Source organism: Ranitomeya imitator, chromosome 10 (assembly GCF_032444005.1).
Source record: "Ranitomeya imitator isolate aRanImi1 chromosome 10, aRanImi1.pri, whole genome shotgun sequence".
NCBI lineage: Eukaryota > Metazoa > Chordata > Amphibia > Anura > Dendrobatidae > Ranitomeya > Ranitomeya imitator.
This window is the reverse complement of record NC_091291.1, coordinates 30,111,865-30,133,590: the sequence shown is the minus strand read 5'-3', so window position 1 is coordinate 30,133,590 and position 21,726 is coordinate 30,111,865. Positions and strand designations below refer to the sequence as shown.

The 21,726-nt window shown below is 43.7% G+C and overlaps 1 protein-coding gene across 1 annotated transcript; it reads left to right on the top strand.

Annotated features, from left to right (window-relative positions):
- The first annotated feature begins 9,403 nt into the window (after nt 1-9,403).
- Nucleotides 9,404-16,350, top strand: LOC138651205 (ATP-sensitive inward rectifier potassium channel 11-like). The gene is made up of 2 exons (XM_069741240.1): nt 9,404-9,532; nt 12,791-16,350. The coding sequence occupies exon 2, from the start codon at nt 12,842-12,844 to the stop codon at nt 14,030-14,032; it is 1,191 nt and encodes a 396-aa protein (XP_069597341.1). The 5' UTR covers nt 9,404-9,532; nt 12,791-12,841; the 3' UTR covers nt 14,033-16,350.
- Nucleotides 16,351-21,726: the final 5,376 nt, after the last annotated feature.

Genomic DNA, 21,726 nt, shown 5'->3' with positions numbered 1-21,726 from the left:
CCTCCACACCTAGATATCACCGACACCTTTCATGTGTCCCTCTTAAAGCCCATACACATGTCCCGGTTTTCCGAGTCATCTGCCGGGACATCTGATTAGTCTTTGGACGATTACGAGGTGAACGCTATTTTGGGGTGCAAGGTGGTACGTGGGAAAAAGTTTTATTGGTGGACTGGAAGGGTTATGGCCAAGAGGACAGGTCCTGGGAGCCTGTTGAGAATATTCGAGCTCTGCTGCTCATTGCTGCCTTTGAGCGTAGCGAGGCCTAAGGGGGGGGGGGGGGCAATGTTAGGGGTCGAGTTCCCGCCTCTGCACAGGGGGAATCTCGAAACATCTCTGCTGCGGTCTCCCATTTTTCTCCTGCTCAGTAGAGACGGCGGTCCCAGCGTCTGGCTCAGCCTGATACTGTGCGGATGGATCCTGCTGCCTTCCCAGGTTCAGCCATTGTAGCCAGTACTGGTCAGCGGCGAGCAGACGTCTCTGGGACTAAGTCCTGCTTTTTCCCTTCTGAGCATGCCCAAGGTAAGGCCTCTCATTGGAGGTCAGGGGTCACATGCTCAGGTACTGCTGCAGCTCTCATTGGTCCTCTAGGAAGGTCCTGAAGTTGCTCAGGTATTGTAGCAGCTTCCATTGGTCCTCTAGGAAGGTCCTGAAGCTGCTGCAGCTATAAAAGGTTCGCATGGCCGCACGGCCATGCGGTAGTATCACTTCATGTTATGAGCTTGCTATTTGTGGTTGCGCCTGTATGTGGATAGAGTTTGGCTGAAATAAGCCTCTAGAATACCGGCACCTCCGATGAGGAGTTTGTATGAATGTATTCAGGGCTCGCTAATAGCCACTAGAATTCCGGTTCCACCAGAGAGGAGTGTTTGTGTGCTTCTCTGTGTGCGTGACCACTGACTGCCATCAGCTCAGCAGTTAGCTGTGTTCCTCTGTGACGCTAACAGGGCACAGCGTGTTCTTTGCAGTGCGACTCAGTGAAGTAACTGAGTTCACTTATACCGCCATATAATGCCGCCATCTTCTAGCAGCAGGTTCTCTCCTGCACGGTGGACCCCGCGTTGCGAACGCACCATTTATAACATCTATATTAACTCGGTGCGTTCCGCCAGTCCTTTACACTAAGTTCTTCCAGACAACAGATAACATGACCGTAGCACGTGTATCCAGCTCCAGCCAGCAACAACATATAGTACAGTCCCATCAAGCACATAAGATGGTGCAAATTACAGAGTCTCACCCTTCCACTGGCTCGCCGGGAAATAGAACATATGCAACATTGAGCTTCCAGGGCCCACTACCCCAACACCAGTGGCACCCCACTTTTAGCAGGCACCCACAGAGCAGAGGTAGCTGCAAACTTAGGAACCTCACAGAGGACATTGAAGCATGTGGCCAGGTGACCTGATTGTCCCAACCTGGATTCCCCAAACATCTCTGAGGGTTCAGTGATGGTCAATGGAGCAGATCTGTATTCCGCGGTCCCTTAAGTTGACGTCTTGTAAACTATTCTTCCGGTTGGAGCCCTGGTTCCTTGGCTGCAGTTGTGTAGATTCTCCAGAAACAGAGGCAGATCCTCCTTTTAGGGTAGGTGCGATGGGCGCTACGTACTTGTGCAGCTTCCAACCCGCAGCGTTCAGATGTTACAGCACAGTGGATAGGATTTTAAGAAATCCCATGTTCACTATGCGTCATGAGACGCCTCTTTCCAGACCAAAGCAAATTTCACCCATACAATGTATTGGACGCTGTGAATCTGCACGGTTCAGTGAACACATAAGGATTCATCTGTGTTCAATAAACAGCAGTGAACATGCGCTACATCCCAAGCACTGCCAGTTCCGGATCGTTTCCACATGCCCTTATAGTTCACAGCTCTTATTCAGGCATTTTTCCACAGGATTGGGGGAAGGTGTGAGGAGGTCATCGACATTATTCCAGTGTTTAAATAACCTGCATAGTTTGTCCTGCAATATGAACGGGTAAAACGGGTAATCAACATATTCACAAACATTGATTGTTTGGGGCAGCACGGTGGCGCAGTGTTTAGCACTGCAGCCTTACAGCGCTGGAGTCCTGGGTTCAAACCCCACCAAGAACAACATCTGCAAAGAGTTTGTATGTTCTCTCTGTGTTTGCGTGGGTTTCCTCTGGGCACTCCGGTTTCCTCCCACATTCCAAAGACATACTGATAGGGAATTTAGATTGTGAGCCTCAACGGGGACAGTGATGATAATGTGTGCAACCTGTAAAGCGCTGCGGAATATGTTAGCGCTATATAAAAATAAAGATTTATTGATTGTTCAATTATCCTGTGTCTTTGTTTCCCAAGGATAGTAGAACAATTAGCTGTAAGGAGTGATACAATAGGTAAACAACAGCCATTCAACAATTCACAAACATCAATTCAATGTACAAGAATAAATGTTCAGACTCATATGAACAATAGCTCATGTCCCTGGGCCTATTATATAAACATCTGGCAAAACTAAGAATAAACGCTGTGTCGCACAGACTGTATCAACATCATCAAAGCAGCTCTTCTTCCCCCAAGCGGCTCTCTCAGTTTGGGGCGTGATTGCTGGTCTCATGTTGATAGACAGGCTGCTCCCCGCAGTTAGGTAGCAGGGAGCTGGCTGTAAATTATTAGGCGTATGAGCAATGGTTTCCTTAATAACGGCCTTTTCGTTCTTCCAATGGATCATTTTGTCCCCTGGCCACATTATTTAAAGGGTAATTACTTAAAGGAGCTCCCCGCACTTCTGCCCCCCGGCTTCCTCTCTTGAAGATTGACAGTTCTGACTGGCAGCATGGCTGATCTGTCAGTAGTCCGACCAGTTTCAAAGGAGCACTTAGAAGCTGTATAGTACAACCAGATTGTAAATGATCTCCCGCAATCAACAATTAGGGCATGGGAACACCAGTTTAATTAATAAAAAATAAATTCAGACTTAAACTTTTTAATGAATTAAAAAGTGATCAAAAAGTCACATGTACCATAAGCTGGATTTAATAAAAATATATTTTTCACGCAAAAAATAACCCTTAGTTCAACTCCGCTGACGCAAAAATTGGGAAACTTAAGGCTTTCAAAATATGGTTGGTAACACAAAAAATATATATATTTTTTAACAAGTGGTTACTTATTTTTTTTTAAATATTGAACATAACATTATTATAAGTTCTGACCCATAGAATAAGATTGAGGCCGTCCTCACACTAGCGTGTTTTACGGACGTAAGAGGGGTGCTGAAAATACGGATTGCATACGGTACAATGCTTCTCTATGCCCCAGCTCCTATCAGCCGTATTTTACTGATCCGTATTATACGGTCTTCTACGGCTGTAGAAAAACGCAGCATGCTGCGTTTGTCACCGTATTGAGCAAAAAATACGCCAATGAAAGTCTATGGGGGCGAGAAAAATACGGATTACACACGGACCAGCAGTGTGACTTGCGAGAAATACGCAGCGGTGTTAGCGAGAAAAGCCGGCAATTCAGTGCGGTGTACAGTAAAATCACACTGACAGAATAGAATAGCTAAGATAAATGTCTACACATAGTATAGGGGTATATATATGTATATATATGTCATATGAGACACATATATGTATATATATATATATATATTAATATTTCATACAGAGCTAGATAGCATAAAAGCCGGTAATTCAATTGCCGGCTGTTCCTATCTCCTTCCCAAACCCGACATGATATGAGACATGGTTTACATACAGTAAATCATCTCATATCCCTTTTTTTTTTTTTTGCATATTCCACACTACTAATGTTAGTAGTGTGTATGTGCAAAATTTGGGCGCTCTAGTTATTAAATTAAAGGGTTAAATCGTGAAAAAAATTGGCTTGGGCTCCCGCGCAATTTTCCCCGCCAGAGTGGGAAAGCCAGTGACCGAGGGCAGATATTAATTGCCTGGAGAGGGTCCATGGTTACTGCCCCCCCCCCCCGACTAAAAACATCTGCCCCCAGCCACCCCAGAAAAGGCATATCTGGAAGATGCGCCTATACTGGCACTTGGCCACTCTCTTCCCATTTCCGTGTAGCGGTGGGATATGGGGTAATGAAGGGTTAATGCCACCTTGCTATTGTAAGGTGACATTAAGCCAGATTAATAATGGAGAGGTGTCAATTATGACACCTATCCATTATTAATCCAATAGTATGAAATGGTTAAAAAACACACACACACACATTATTACAAAGTATTTTAATGAAATAAATACACAGGTTTTTGTAATATTTTATTATACTGGTAATCCATCTGAAGACCCTCGTTCTGTAAAAAATAAATAAAATAAAAAACAACAATATCCCATACCTTCCGCTGTTCTGTCACGTCCCATGATGTAAATCCATCTGAAGGGGTTAACTAATTTTACAAGCAGAAGCTCTGCTGATGCAGCTGTGCTCCTGCCTGTAAAACCACTGGGAATGAATGGAATGTAGGTGAATGACCTGTAGTTACCTCGAGTTGCGGTGATGCGCACTGTGCTGGATGTCCTCATATGAACTCGAGCCTGGGAACTTTTTAGAATATTTTCCCACGCTCGAGTTCATATGAGGACATCCAGCAGAGGGCGCATCACCGTGACTCGAGGTAACTACAGGTCATTGACCTACATGGTTTTACAGGCAGGAGCACAGCTGTATTAGCAGAGCTTCTGCTTGTAAAATTAGTTAACCCCTTCAGATGGAATTACATTGTGGGACGTGACAGAACGACGGAAGGTATGGGAGATTGTTGTTTTTTTATTTTACCTTTTTTACAGAACGAGGGTCTTCAGGTGGATTACCAGTATAATAAAATATTACAAAAACCTGTGTATTTATTTCATTAAATTACTTTGTAATAATGTGTGTGTTTTATTAACCATTTCATACTATTGGATTAATAATGGATAGGCGTCATAATTGACGCCTCTCCATTATTAATCTGGCTTAATGTCACCTTACAATAGCAAGGTGACATTAACCCTTCATTACCCCATAGCCCGCCGCTACACGGGAATGGGAACAGAGTGGCCAAGTGCCAGAATGGGCGCATCTTCCAGATGTGCCTTTTCTGGGGTGGCTGGGGGCAAATTGTTTTAGCCAGGGGGGGCCAATAACCATGGACCCTCTCCGGGCTATTAATATCTGCCCTCAGTCACTGGGTTTTCCATTCTGGCGGAGACACTTGCGCGGGAGCCCACGCCAATTTTTTCCGCGATTTAACCCTTTAATTTAATAGAGCACATACACACTTCTAACATTAGTAATGTGGAATATGCAAAAAAAAATGGGGATATGAGATGGTTTACTGTATGTAACCATGTCTCATATCATGTCGGGTTTAGGAAGGAGATAGGAAAAGCCAGCAATTGAATTACCGGCTTTTAAGCTACCGTATCTAGCGCTGTATGAAATATTAATATATTTATATGTGTCTCACTGACATATATATATATATATATATATATATATATATATATATATATATATATATAGACAGTATATATGTTTTTACGATTATTTGAGCCCATGGATCCATTGTATGTCCGTATGTCGGTTTTGCAAGCCTGCACGAAAATCTCGCAGTACGGATGTCATACGGATTACATACGGAGGATGCCATGCGCAAAATACGCTGACACACCCTGCCTACGGAGGAGATACGGACCACTATTTTTTTTAATTTTGTGGCGTATTACGGCCGTCAAATACAGACCGTATTTTTATACGCTGAGTGTGAGGCCGGCCTGACACTGTATTTTTGCAGCACAGCGAATAGCTTAAAATTTAAAACGCAAAATTGAAACCTTTGTATTACTCTCCATACAGTTAATAAAAGTTTGTTAATAAGTGATACGTTATCCAGAATTATTCCACTGATAGATACAACTAATCCAGAAAAAGAAACAGGCCTTCCCCAAATTGTTTCCACAAAGCTGGAATCTACAATTGTCCACAAAGTCTTGTGCTGAAGTATTAAGATTTCCCTTCACTGGAACTGAGGAGCCTCGGCCGACCCCCTGATAACATCCCATAGTATCATCCTTCTCCACCATCTGTACAGGGGGCACAATGCAGTCAGGGGGTAACGTTCTCCTTTAATCCCCTCACCCAGACTCCTCCATCAGATACAGAAGTGTGATCCGTCACTGCACAGAACGTGTTTCCTCCAGAGTCCAGTGATGGCGGCTTTACACCACTCCATCCGACGCTCGGCATTGTGCTTGGTGATGTACGGCTGCATGCAGCTGCTCGGCCATGAATCTCCAGACGGGGGCGCTCTGTTTGTGCTGATGTTATACCAGAGGAGGTCTGGACTCAATGGAGTCAATGGGATAAATTAAGAACACATGTTCCATGTTTGACAAGTTCATTTGTGCAATTGTTCCATTTTTAAAAAATATATTTCTGCAAAATGTATTTACTTCTTAACAAAAAATAAACAAATACAGGTGAAAATTAACGACCGAGACCACAATATGGTCTCCTGTAAAATAGGAAGTACCCTGTTCGCTGGGAAGAAGTCGCTTGGAAGGTTGTGTTCACACTGATGGTTCTTTTCACGAGTTTTTAGAATAGAAACTCTCCAATCAAAAATCGTCTTCTTTGGAGAGCTTCTGCCTTCCAAAACAAGGGCGCGTTCACACTGCGTCTTTGTCCCTTTTTTGGGTTGTAAATGCAACAAAAAAGTATGAGAAAATTAATTTCATATAAAAACAAATTTTCTGTTCATATGTTCAGGCTTTTGAGCATATTTTAAAAACTTCAGTCCTTCAAGACGCCAAGCGGTTAAAAGAAGACGCATGTCCATTGTTCAGGCACTTTCCTCCTGGGAAAAAAGCTCAATACTTTGCAAAACAAGTCAAGGAGAATGCTTAAAAAATAAAATAAAATAACACCCAAAGATGCCCTTGTTTTCTTCAGTGTGTGAGCTTATGAAAATGCTAGCGTTTCCTTCATTTCATTTTAGATATTTAAAAAAAGTATGGAAACAGATGGAAAAAAATGCACAAAAAAATAAAATGAAAAAAAAAAAAAAAAATGAAAAAAATAATACACAAAAAAAGGAGAATTTTCTAAAGAGTCTTCAGCTTAAAAAATGGATATTGGGAAAAAAAAAAAAAAGACGCAATGTGAACGTACCCTAAGGGTAATTCCTCCTCAAAATAAGTTGGAAAACTCTTACGATTATTTCTAAGGGAAATTCACTTTGCTGATCATGTAAGAGGCACTTTTGAGTGTTTTTTTTCCTGAAGAGCTTTTGGTGGAAAAAAAGAAAAAGTGCATGTGAGGCCGGTTGCACACGTCAGTGGCTCCGGTACGTGAGGTGACAGTTTCCTCACGTACCGGAGACACTGACTCACGTAGACGCATTGAAATCAATGTGTCTCTGCACATGTCAGCGTGTTTTCACGGACCGTGTGTCCATGTGCAAAACACGGAGACATGTCAGTGTTCGTGGGAGCGCACGGATTACACGGACCCATTAAAGTCAATGTGTCCGTGTAAAACACGCTGTCCGTGTGCAGTCCGTGTGCCGTGCAGGAGACAGCGCTACAGTAAGCGCTGTCCCCCCAGCGTGGTGCTGAAGCCGCCATTCATATCTTCTCTCCAGCAGCGTTCGCTGGAAAGAAGATATGAAAAATCCTTTTTTTTTTTTGTTTTTTTCGTGTTTTAAATAAAGATCCCTGTCCCCAGCCCCCTCCCACCCCCTGTGCGCCCGGCTGCTGGTAATAAAATACTCACAGCGTCCTGTCCTCACGGCAGCTTCTCCTGTATGAGCGGTCACGTGGTGCCGCTGATTACAGTCATGAATATGTGGCTCCACCTCCCATAGGGAGGCACCACGTGACCGCTCATACAGGAGAAGCTGCGGCCAGGACAGGACACTGCGAGGGAGCCGGGTGAGTATTTTATTACCAGTGGCCGGGCGCACAGGGGGTGGGAGGGGGGTGGGGACAGGGATCTTTATTTAAAACACGAAAAAACAAAAAAGGATTTTTCATATCTTCTTTCCAGCGAACGTTGCTGAAGAGAAGATATGAATGGCGGCTTCAGCCCCAGATGCAGGGGACAGCGCTTATCTCTAGCGCTGTCTCCTGCACGGTCCGTGTGGTACCCAGGCGGCACACGTGTGCCGCACGTGTGCCACACGGATGGCCTACGTGAGCTCACGGACACACGGACATGGATAACTCCGGTACCGATTTTTTCGGTACCGGAATTATCTGGACGTGTGAGACTGGCCTTAGGACTCGTGCACACAACCGATTTTGTTGTGCGAGTTTTATCCGTGCTTTTCAGGGATGGAACTCGTACCGGTGATATTCTATGTGACTGTGAACATGTCTAAGAGGTCCGCGTAAAAAATCAGAGACATGTCCGATTTTGATCCATGTGTCATATCAAAATCGTAAATGCAAATCTATGGATCCGTTAAAAAAAATCGGACCGCACTCAGTTTTTTTTTTCTCTTCACATCCAAGAAAAACTGATGCCACTGTGATCACTCTCTGATCAATGTCTGATCAGAATAATCGGTCCGTTTTTCTCAGATGTAGAAAATACGGACGTGAGACCCTTCCCTGACTTCTGTGATCTGGATTCTTATAGACTATAATAGAAAGGGGGCAGTGTCCAATCAAAAGGCTTAAAAAAAACACTCGGTGAAAATATATTTTTTTTTCCAAAACTTCAGTAAATGAAAAACTGTTTCAAATACTCTTGAAAAATTGTTGTTGTTTTTTTAAACAAAAAAAAACAAATCTCTAAAACTCTTTAATAAAAGAAAAACTGTTTAAAAAATTATTTTCCTTTTTTTTTTTTGAGAAGTTTCTTAATGCAAAAACTTGTTGTTGTTTTTTTACTTCTAAAAACTCCATGTGACTTTAGGGTGCACTTAATAATATATTTCAAACCGATTATGGCACATAGTAAGCGTAGGAGACCACGTGGGATAGTTGGCCGGATCTTCGCCCCGTTACATCTCTCCTGATTTCCTTCATCTCCAAAACAAAAGGAATGTATTATAAACGTCATACATATAGCAAATTATAAAAAAAAAAAACAATTAACATTATTTTTTTTTCTTAGTATTAATTTACTAAAACCAACGCTTCCTTGCATATGGCATCACTTGTGATCCTGCGTAATATTTATTATTATTTTATATATTTTTTATTATTATTATTTATTTATTGTTTTTATTTATATATTTTATTTTTAGGATTTTTTTTTTTGTTGTTTAATAATATTGTGTATTGTTGCAAAGTCAGCGATGGCTGGTGGGGAGGAAGCGTCGTCCATTGCATGTTGCACCTGCACGGTCCCAGCCCATCATCACGGCGTGTGTCACACAGAACAGCCCCTGCACTGAGCCAATCACTGAGCGCAGCCATCATAGGGACTATATGGAGCCTCTGCATCCATAGACTGTACCATTCTCCACTGATCAAAGGGGTACAGGCTGCCAAAAACCCAAATCCTCACCCAATGGCTGCAGGATTTCTTTAAAGGGCCAGGTAAGTGATCGATTGCACCAGCCGGATTTTATTGAGCCCCCCCCTTTTACTGAGGTCGATCTGTGTCTTGTCTCTCGGTTAATAATTGATGGCAGTGGAGAGGCCCAGCGTATAGGCACCCCAGCAGCTGACATAAAGGAGGCAAATGAAAGAGCAGAGCTTTGACAGTGCAAATGGCATCGTTTAACCCTTTCCGTCCCCAGAGGCGCTGACCCCGGTGCTGGAAGCAGATGGATCAATGACGCTGCTGATAGTCGAACCCGATCCGATGCTCTTAATACCCCGCCACCGACTGACGCCCATTATTAATCCTGCCAGTAATGTGATATGAGACTCTGATACATGAGAAGATACACAATTGTACCTTTTGCTATTCTCTATTTTTTTTTTTTTAATTAAATGCATTAATTAAAATATTTTTGCAATCGGATTTCTTTTTTTTTTTTTTTTTTAAATTGACAACGTTTTGCTTCGCATTCAACTGTAGTCATAAATTAGCCGAGAAAAAGACAGGCGTTCCAAACTCTTCCATCAGACACAAGAAACTCACTGAAGGATTCTTAGATCACTCGTTCTGCAGCCAGGAATAGACAGGTTATAGAAGGTAAACGGTGCAAAATCACTAGGGATAAGTGAACGTGCTGGGATAATGTGTTACCTGAGCATGCTCGAGTGCTCAAAAAATATTTATGAGTCCTCGCGGATATTTGACTTCTATTATTATGAAGATGATTCTTATTATTTTAGACGTTCGAGGTCAACGTTGACATGTAACCACAGATTTATTTTCAATGGGTGACATCCATGATGGAAATCCGCATCAGAATTGCTGTTACAAATTCTACAGCCTCCCCTCGATTCCATGTTGATGTGAATGGGCTTTTGAAAACCTCAACTTTAAAAATGCGCAGAAAGGCTCAGCGATCTTACTTATCGGCCACATTAGTTGGTGATAGTATAAACGTCTTAAGATCTGAACGCTCCTTTAATGGCGTCTCAACTAGGTACGCCATCAATGCCTGGTTGGTGAAATGGAGAAATATCCAGCGAGGAACTTTGGACTGGAATAATGGAAGGTGGGATGTCTAATCACGCTTAAAAAAAAATTATAGAGATTGTCTGGTTTAGAAAAGCCATTTTCCTATATAGTGTTAAATAATCCTGGGTTATTAGAGGGGTTCCATGTCCAGGATTCTCATCTCTTAGATAGAAGAGTGGCACATGTTTCGAAGATGTGTCCTCAACATGAGCAATGGGTGTAAGTTGTTATTCACAGATGACATCCTGCTGCAATGGTAGGGATTGGAGTTAGCTCTGATCCTAGTCGATGAGCCCCCTTAAATTATCCCTGCACTGTACATTTACAGATAGCGGCATTACTGTACGGGACAAGGGTAAAGAGGTTTCTCTGATTTGGACAAACCCTTTTCTGAGTTCTTGCATAGGTATCTGATAACAAAGTGTCCCCCTATTTGGACCCATAGAGCAGGGCTGTGGAGTCAGAGTCAGAGTCGTGGAGTCAAAGCCCATTTTGGTGGAGTCAGAGTCGGAGTCATGGAGTCAAAGCCCATTTTGGTGGAGTCAGAGTCGGTGTCATGGAAATTGAGGAGTCAGAGGTTTGGCTTACTGACTCCACAGCCCTGCCAGGGTTGTGGAGTCGGAGTCGTGGAGTCGGAGCCCATTTTGGTGGTGTCGGACTCGGTGTCATTGAAATTGAGGAGTCTGAGTCGGAAATTTGGCTTACCGACTCCACAGCCTGCCACAGATTCATCATTTGCAGCTTATTTTTTTTTTAAGTAACGTTTCCTTTTAGTCTTGTCATCTTCATTGTTTTTTTTTATTGCACCTAGGTCATGAATTTTGCACAGTCAAAAAAGTCCTTGTTTTTGTATTTCTCTTTGCTAAAATCACTCCAGGGAGCGACTGAAGTACATTGGCTCAAAAATTTTGTGACTTTTTGAAAAGGTCACTAATGATGAAGCAGGTGAAAATATCCTTAAAAACCCAAACCCAGCCCACAATGGCAAACATAAGAGAAAACAGACAAACACCTAAAACCGTAAAAAAAAAAAGATGAATATGGCGCAAATGAAAAACAGGTGAAAAATGCACAAAAGTAGACAAAAATAAAAAGCGTAATAGGAATGATGAATCGGCTCCTAAGTGTTTATATTCCACTCAGCACTACCACAGGGGAAATAAAGGGTTACAAAGTGCCCAAATGGGTTGTCTGTGAAATTTAGGGCAGGTCTTTAGGGCAAGAGATATTCTTTATAACCTCTCTTCAATCAGACCAAGAAAAGAAATCCTGAACGGGGACCTCTTTATAAAATCAGAATGATTTAATAGTGTATCAAAATGGGTTTTCTAACCCAGATAACCCCTTTTTATGTGGATTGGTCATCCCAACTTCCTTAATCCAAGCCTTTCTCCATTTTTAAGATTGGATAGAAAATGAGTTTTAAAGGGAATCTGTCAGTAGAATCAACCCACCTGAGCCGTCTATATAGGCATGTAGCTCATATAACGTTGAATAAAATGATACCTTGATATCTGTGATCCAATGTTTTAATCCAAAGAAATCCACATTTTTCTTAATATGTAAATGAGCTGTTAGGATCTATGGGCCGGACGTAGATCTCCCCAAGAATCTGCCTCCAGAGCTTATTATAAATGAAAGGGGGAGCTACCAGTGTGGGACATGTAGATCAGGAAAGCAGACTCTCAGTCACTCCATATCTCAGACTGGTTAAGCCTCTTTTCATGTAAAATAATCCTTTAATGCATTTAGGTCTATGCCCCACCCATAGATCTTAACAGCTAATTTACATATTAAGAAAAACATGCATTTCTCTGGAATAAGACATCAGATGACAGATATCAAGGTGTCATTTTATTCAGCTTCCTATGACCTACATGCCCATATAGACGGTTTAGGAGGGTTGATGCTACTGACAGATTCCCTTTAAGATGCGATTCTTCAGGTCCAAGGGTCAGGAGGGAAGTAAATGATATGTAGTTAGCCAAGTGCTTTTGATACGTTAGGTAAAAATAGCTGTGCAAGCTGTCAGTAATCAATTAGCTATTTTTTTTTATCAGTCTTATGAAATGAAATAAAACCTTAGCCGATGCCTGATTGTCCATTACAGAGTGTTGCACAAGTGCATCTTTAGATAAGTTAGAAATTAGGCTTTTTGCGCTTTGGGCCAGGAACCCGAGAGATGTTCATAATACAATAACTATATATTTTTTTTGCAGATGAACCACCACTTTTCCATAACTTAATAGCATTTGTTGCATAGTACGACCATGCTCGCTCGGAAGGGGCTGATCCACGATGAATTCTTGTTGACCCGAATTGCAGAAGATAAGGATAACCATCCTCAATTTAAGACCAAGACTAGGAAAGCACGCTTCGTGTCCAAAAACGGTGCTTGCAACGTGGCCCATAAGAATATTCGAGAGCAGGGACGTTTCCTCCAGGATGTGTTCACCACCATGGTGGACCTGAAGTGGCAGCATAGCTTATTCATCTTCACGATGACATTCATCTGCAGCTGGATGCTGTTCGCCATGGCCTGGTGGCTCATCGCCTTCGCCCATGGAGATCTAGACCCCAAGCGTAGCTCCTCTATACCATGCGTCACTAACATCCAATCCTTCACCTCAGCATTTCTCTTCTCCATCGAGGTCCAGGTGACCATTGGATTTGGAGGTCGTATGGTCACTGAGCAATGCCCACTGGCCATAACAGTCCTCATCATCCAGAACATATCTGGCTTAATCATCAACGCTGTCATGTTGGGATGTATCTTCATGAAGACGGCACAGGCAAACCGCAGAGCGGAAACCCTAATCTTCAGTAAGCATGCCGTCATAGCCTGCCGGGATGGCAAATATCGCTTTATGTTCCGAGTCGGTGACCTACGCAAGAGTATGATTATCAGCGCCTCAATCAAAATCCAAGTAGTCAAGAAGACCACAACCAACGAGGGAGAGACGATTCCAATTTCTCAGGTCGACATCCAGGTGGAGAACCCGGTTGGGACAAATTCCATTTTTTTAGTCTCGCCTCTTATTATAAGCCATACGATTGATGAGAAAAGCCCTCTTTTCCATTTTTCGGCCTATGACCTCGGCGAGCAAGAGCTGGAGGTGGTAGCAATCCTTGAAGGAGTAGTAGAGACCACAGGGATAACTACTCAGGCGAGGACATCCTACTTGCCAGACGAAATCCTCTGGGGCCGTCGTTTTGTTCCGATTGTGACGGAAGAAGAAGGTCGTTATTCTGTGGACTACTCCAAATTCGGAAAAACTGTGAAAATACACGGACCCTTGTGCAGCGCTAAGGATCTGATGGAAGGCAGGTATAATCTAATTTCCAGGAGTCAACCTTCTAGATCAGCGAAGAAAAGGAAAGGTGACAGCCAGCAATCTTCACTACTGGAAAAGAAAATGGCCACCTATGCCCATCCTAATGATTCCTCATCTGATTCCTAACGTTTGCCTATTTTTACTGCTAAGCAAATCATGTTTACTTTCCTCTCTTTTATACCATCATGCAAAGTGATAACAGAAAAGGGAATATTTTTGTAATGAAGGTGCTTTTATTTAACAGACTCAATTACTGGCACTGGGAAAGCGTGAAATTTGGCTCCAATTTTCAAGTGTCAACTTTTTCTACTTTGAATGGATATTTCGAAAAAAAAAAAATCTATTGATGTACATTAATGTGAAAACTGTTTTTTTAACATTTCCTTTGCTAATTTATAATTGTTTTAAAGTCACCCGTTATTTGGCAGAAATACTGTAAGCATTTTTTTCTTACCCGGTGTAAATGCCGCTGTTCTCCTGATTCCGGCGTTGTTTTTCTTTTCTTCCTGCGCCTCTCCATTCCTGAGATATCACCTTCTCTAATCGGCCCTTTTTTTTTTTAGCCAACTGGGCATGGTCCGCAAGGAGGCAATCGCGGAAAAGAGTTCAAAATCACACCCACTTGAATAAAAAAAAAAAGACTAGATTTACACAAAGGAAAGAAAGGGCCATATCTCGAGAACGGAAAGGCACAGAAACAAAAGAAGAACAACGCCGGATTCAGGAGAACAGCGGTAATGATATCAGTTAAAAAATAATAATAATTGGACGTGTCCTCTTTAAATTTAAAATGCCAGTGAGGCTGCACTACTGAGAGAATTTGATGACAACATTGTGTGGTTTGTTTCAAATGGCCAAATACACACCTACACACACACGTATGTTCTCATGACTTGAACCCTTGATCGAGAATCCCGAACATGGAGTCTCCCCTCTTTGTGTCAGTATAATATTAAGAATGGCCCATCATGTAATGCTATTCTCAGAATCCATAATCCCCCCCAAATCAGAACACAAATCCTGAAAGTAATAAAGTGCAGCTTCAGGCTTTGTACCTGCACCATCGAAGCATGTTAACGCACACTAAAGCTTCTGTCCGTTTCTTCTAGCAGGTCTCTTTAAAGAAGACCTGCCGCTGGGTCATAAGTGGCCAGTTTTTGCTTTTAATTTATTCCGGCTGCTCCCTTAACTATTCTGTTTTTTGTTTTATTTAAATCCGCCATACGGTTCCAGAGATATAGGTCTTTTTAATTGCTGCTACTTTTTAGAATCTTCACCAAAGGGGCAGTACTTTGCAGAGCGGCCTAAAGACCCGCCCCTGAGGAACCATGTCTAAATAAAAAAGCCTATATCTCTGGAGCCATATGGCGGATTATAATAAAACGAAAAACAGAATACTCAGGGGAGCAGCCGGAATAAGATAAAAAGCAAAAACTGGAGACTTTTGACCTGATGACAGGTCTGCCTTAAAGGTACAATGTGTAAACAGCTCTTCCCTGGACTCATTCAGTCCAAACACAATCCAGTCATCACCTATTGATCACTTGTTTTCTCATGACATAATCAAGGCCACAAAATGGCTACTTCGTCTGATCCTAGTGGCAGGTTGTGTAGTCGGACTGTAAATAATTGGCAAGCTTCGCTTCTTTATCACGCTTGCAGAAATGTCTGTCCGTTATGGCTGCTCGGTAATGATATCCACATTTCACGTAAAATCATTGCAGAGGAGGGAAGGATATCAATTCTGATGATGCTTTCAGCAGCGGCCGGTCCGCAACCGTACCTGAAATTCGGACAATGCAAAACTTTGGGTCTGAAAGGGCAGAATAGGCGCACTGTGTGCCATGCACCGACCCCTTAGACCCCCTTGTTTAGTTTTTTAACAGTTTTTTTCCCCTGTATTCAGTCTCGGTTGCCTTTGCATCCCTAATTGAGCCTAACGTAAAGATTTTCTGGCCCTAAATTAATATATAAAAAAAATGTAAAACACCACTGATAGCAATAAACCACTTTAGGACAGATAAGAAATGTATTATGTGGATTAATGATCCTTTTCTACAGTGCAGAAATCTGGTAATTGGTACTGGTTGATCTGGAAAATGCCAACGTATGTGCCAAAAATCTGCAGGGGCAGCGGTGCACCGGAAGGTGACAGCACACTTTAAAATAAAATAAAAATTCCTCTTTTTGCTTTACTTTTATATTTCTTCCTTAATTTCCCTCGACAGACTGAGCTTTTTATTATAGGTTGTAAGGTCCAAAGTCCTGCCATATCAGTAACTACCTCATGTGCCCTGCCAGCTTGTTTGCCTTCTATTTATCTGCTTCGGTCATGCATTGGGTAATATTTTTATATGAATGTTAAAAAAAAAAATAAATTGCATGGTGATCATTGAATGTGGATATGTTTCCTGCGACCAAATAAAATGACCCATGTTTACATCAATGTTTTGCGCAGTCTGAGTAATGACGGTGTCTCCTATTTCCGGGATATCACAAATAAAAGAGCTTAATTATGCGTGGGTGGGTCTAGGTCCAGGTAAGTAGGAACAAGGCTTCTTGATTATTCTGGGTCCGACTGCTGGAACCTCCACGTTCCCAAGAATGGGAATTCATAAAGCCCCATTTAAGTGGAGAGGAGGTAAAGCATGAGCTCTGGAGTAAAAGAATTGTTAGACAGTTGATGGAAAGAGACTAGCTGCTGTGATGCCTCTGATACACAGCACACATTGATTTCTGCTTTTTATTCCTTAGGATAGAGAGAGAAGCAGCAAAAGCAGGATGGGAAAAATTTATATTGCAGTACTGAGCTGAGGAGATGTGAATCCATCTCTGAACTGAGCTGAGGAGATGTGAATCCATCTCTGAGAAGGTGAAGGAGACCTGCTGCCGTGATGTCTCCCATGTACAGTACACAGGGATGGATTTCTGCTCTTTATTCTTTAGGATAGAGAGAGAAGCAGCAACAGCAGAATGGGAAAAAATTGATATTGCAGTAATGAGCTGTGGAGATGTGAATCCATCTTTGAGAAGGTGAAGGAGACTAGCTGCTGTGATGTCTCCCATGTACAGTACACAGGGATGGATTTCTGCTTTTTATTCCTTAGGATAGAGAGAAAAGCAGCAACAGCAGCATGGGAAAAATTGATATTGCAGTACTGAGCTGAGGAGATGTGAATCCATCTCTGAGAAGGTGAAGGAGACTAGCTGCCGTGATGTCTCCCATGTACAGTACACAGGGATGGATTTCTGCTTTTTATTCCTTAGGATAGAGAGAAAAGCAGCAACAGCAGCATGGGAAAAATTGATATTGCAGTACTGAGCTGTGGAGATGTGAATCCATCTCTAGGGAGGTGAAGTAGACTAACTGCTGTGATGTCTCCTATACACAGCACACATTGATAGATTCCTACGCTTTCTTCCTTAGTACACAGGCAGAAGCAGCAACAGCAGCATGGTGAAAATTATACAGTATTACTTAGGTATGTAGATGTGAATCCAGCTCTGGAGTAAAATACTTGTTAGAACGCTGGAGGAAGTACAAGTGAATTGAGTGAGGCTTCTAGTTGGATTGTGGCCGGAAGTATGCAAATCGTATGATCACCTGTTCCTGCCAGCATGCACTATGCGCACTGTGGGGATTCACAAGTCGTCAGTCACAGAGTGATTGCAGACTTGTTCCCCAAGCCTGGACAACCCCTTTAAATCTATCATAGTCTCATGGTCCTGGCATAATTCTTTTTCCTTGTTTATGGGCACTGAGCTATTTTTACAGTCTCATTCTTCTACATCCACTCTCCTGCCCTGCAGTCCATCAGCCGCCCATCATCATTACACACGGCCTCACTGAACTGACTGCCTGCAGCAGAGGGACTAACCAGGATGTGAGCAAACAATGCACACCTGTGATGGTCTGATCCTAGGGCCATTTCCCACACTAAAAGTTTAAATATTTTCTTTCTTATACGATGAAACAGCATTTTTTTCTTTTTTACTTTCCATGCTTTTTAAAGATTCTTATATCACCTGTAAGTGGTGGCGCTGTTATTATAAATGATCACCAGGTGGCAGCACTGAGTCTATGAGGATACACCCTGCAGCCAGATGATTTTGCAGGGCTGGTTCATGCATGTTGCTGTAGGTTTCATGACCTGTCATGTCCAGGGCCTGAAGATGGCAGAGTCACTGTTAATATATTCTATACACGTCTCTGATACTCACTATAGACAATGTATCCATCATAATGTGCGAGAAAACCTTATTGAAAAGACTAATTCTGACCCAGACCACAGTTTCTTATAGATATTTAATATCCCCCCCACCCACACGTGCTCCAGCCCCTTTAAGCTTCCCCATGTGCACCCCCATTAATCTGGCAGTGCTCGTATATATGTTTGGTCTTGCAGCAGATTGATGGTAGATCCATAGGATCCGGACGCATGGGCAGCTGCTGAAAAAATGACATTAGATTTTATGAAATATCCCAGAGAAAATGTATTCTGCGGATTTAACCATGGCATTCACAGCAAATGCATGGACTCCAAAGGATGTCTGAAGTGGCCCTGCGGTGTCAGCACCAAGACGTTCTGCGCAGCAGATCCTATAAGTCCTGAAAGTTGCATCTTCAATGGATCGGATTTGTTTTTCTACTTATCCGTCCTTTTCACATTGCTACCTATCCGGTGGCTCAGCCGGCTGCGATAGTCCGGCAACTTCGAGGGTGTCTGCGAAACGGAGCAAGGAGACCATGAAAGCAGCATAGCAAGCAGAAGCCAACAACATGATGTACAGTAGATGGAGGATTGGGGTCACCATGTGGTCTCACCCTGTGTACAGTATTTACATTACTTTAGGAGATAAGTGGATCCTAGACGTCTACAGCGCCGCTTATCTCAGTCTACAACACGTCTTGTGGGGTGTTCCCGGTATATGACAAGTCTTGTGGGGTGGTCTCGGTATATGACAGGTCTTGTGGGGTGTTCTCGGTATATGACAGGTCTTGTGGGGTGTTCCCGGTATATGACAAGTCTTGTGGGGTGTTCTCGGTATATGACAGGTCTTGTGGGGTGTTCTCGGTATATGACAGGTCTTGTGGGGTGTTCCCGGTATATGACAGGTCTTGTGGGGTGTTCCCGGTATATGACAGGTCTTGTGGGGTGTTCTCGGTATATGACAGGTCTTGTGGGGTGTTCCCGGTATATGACAAGTCTTGTGGGGTGGTCTCGATATATGACAGGTCTTGTGGGGTGTTCTCGGTATATGACAGGTCTTGTGGGGTGTTCCCGGTATATGACAGGTCTTGTGGGGTGTTCCCGGTATATGACAGGTCTTGTGGGGTGTTCTCGGTATACAGCAGGTCTTGTGGGGTGGTCTCGGTATATGACAAGTCTTGTGGGGTGTTCCCGGTATATGACTGGTCTTGTGGGGTGGTCTCGATATATGACAGGTCTTGTGGGGTGTTCTCGGTATATGACAGGTCTTGTGGGGTGTTCCCGGTATATGACAAGTCTTGTGGGGTGTTCTCGGTATATGACAGGTCTTGTGGGGTGTTCCCGGTATATGACAGGTCTTGTGGGGTGTTCTCGGTATATGACAGGTCTTGTGGGGTGTTCTCGGTATATGACAGGTCTTGTGGGGTGTTCTCGGTATACAGCAGGTCTTGTGGGGTGGTCTCGGTAGATGACAGGTCTTGTGGGGTGTTCCCGGTATATGACAGGTCTTGTGGAGTGTTCCCGGTATATGACAAGTCTTGTGGGGTGTTCTCGGTATATGACAGGTCTTGTGGGGTGTTCCCGGTATATGACAGGTCTTGTGGGGTGTTCTCGGTATATGACAGGTCTTGTGGGGTGTTCTCGGTATATGACAGGTCTTGTGGGGTGTTCTCGGTATACAGCAGGTCTTGTGGGGTGGTCTCGGTAGATGACAGGTCTTGTGGGGTGTTCCCGGTATATGACAGGTCTTGTGGAGTGTTCCCGGTATATGACAAGTCTTGTGGGGTGTTCTCGGTATATGACAAGTCTTGTGGGGTGTTCCCGGTATATGACAGGTCTTGTGGGGTGTTCCCGGTATATGACTTGTCTTGTGGGGTGTTCTCGGTATATGACAGGTCTTGTGGGGTGTTCCTGGTATATGACAGGTCTTGTGGGGTGTTCCCGGTATATGACAAGTCTTGTGGGGTGTTCCCGGTATATGACAGGTCTTGTGGGGTGGTCTCGGTATATGACAGGTCTTGTGGGGTGTTCTCGGTATATGACAGGTCTTGTGGAGTGTTCCCGGTATATGACAGGTCTTGTGGGGTGTTCTCGGTATATGACAGGTCTTGTGGGGTGTTCCCGGTATATGACTTGTCTTGTGGGGTGGTCTCGGTAGATGACAGGTCTTGTGGGGTGGTCTCGGTATATGACAGGTCTTGTGGGGTGTTCCCGGTATATGACAGGTCTTGTGGAGTGTTCCCGGTATATGACAAGTCTTGTGGGGTGTTCTCGGTATATGACAGGTCTTGTGGGGTGTTCCCGGTATATGACTTGTCTTGTGGGGTGTTCTCGGTATATGACAGGTCTTGTGGGGTGTTCTCGGTATACAGCAGGTCTTGTGGGGTGTTCCCTGTATATGACACATCTTGTGGGGTGTTCTTGGTATGTGACAGGTGTTGTGGGGTGTTCCCGGTATACGGCAGGTCTTGTGAGGTGTTCTTGGTATACGACACATCTTGTGGGGTGTTCCTGCTATATGACACTTCTTGTGGGGTGTTCCCGCTATATGACACTTCTTGTGGGGTGTTCCCGCTATATGACACATCTTGTGGGTTGTTCTCGCTATACGACATGTCTTATGGGATGCTCCCGCTATATGAAATGTCTTGTAGGTTGCTCCCGCTATAAGACACGTCTTGTGGGGTGGTCTCGGTATATGACAGGTCTTGTGGGGTGCTCTCGGTATATGACAGGTCTTGTGGGGTGGTCTCGGTATATGACAAGTCTTGTGGGGTGGTCTCGGTATATGACAGGTCTTGTGGGGTGGTCTCGGTATATGACAGGTCTTGTGGGGTGGTCTCGGTATATGACAGGTCTTGTGGGGTGCTCTCGGTATATGACAGGTCTTGTGGGGTGCTCTCGGTATATGACAGGTCTTGTGGGGTGGTCTCGGTATATGACAAGTCTTGTGGGGTGGTCTCGGTATATGACAGGTCTTGTGGGGTGGTCTCGGTATATGACAGGTCTTGTGGGGTGCTCTCGGTATATGAAAGGTCTTGTGGGGTGGTCTCGGTATATGACAGGTCTTGTGGGGTGGTCTCGGTATATGACAAGTCTTGTGGGGTGGTCTCGGTATATGACAGATCTTGTGGGGTGGTCTCGGTATATGACAGGTCTTGTGGGGTGCTTTCGGTATATGAAAGGTCTTGTGGGGTGCTCTCGGTATATGACAGGTCTTGTGGGGTGGTCTCGGTATATGACAAGTCTTGTGGGGTGGTCTCGGTATATGACAGGTCTTGTGGGGTGGTCTCGGTATATGACAGGTCTTGTGGGGTGCTCTCAGTATATGAAAGGTCTTGTGGGGTGGTCTCGGTATATGACAGGTCTTGTGGGGTGGTCTCGGTATATGACAAGTCTTGTGGGGTGGTCTCGGTATATGACAAGTCATGTGGGGTGCTCTCGGTATATGACAGGTCTTGTGGGGTGGTCTCGGTATATGACAGGTCTTGTGGGGTGGTCTCGGTATATGACAGGTCTTGTGGGGTGCTCTCAGTATATGAAAGGTCTTGTGGGGTGGTCTCGGTATATGACAAGTCTTGTGGGGTGGTCTCGGTATATGACAGGTCT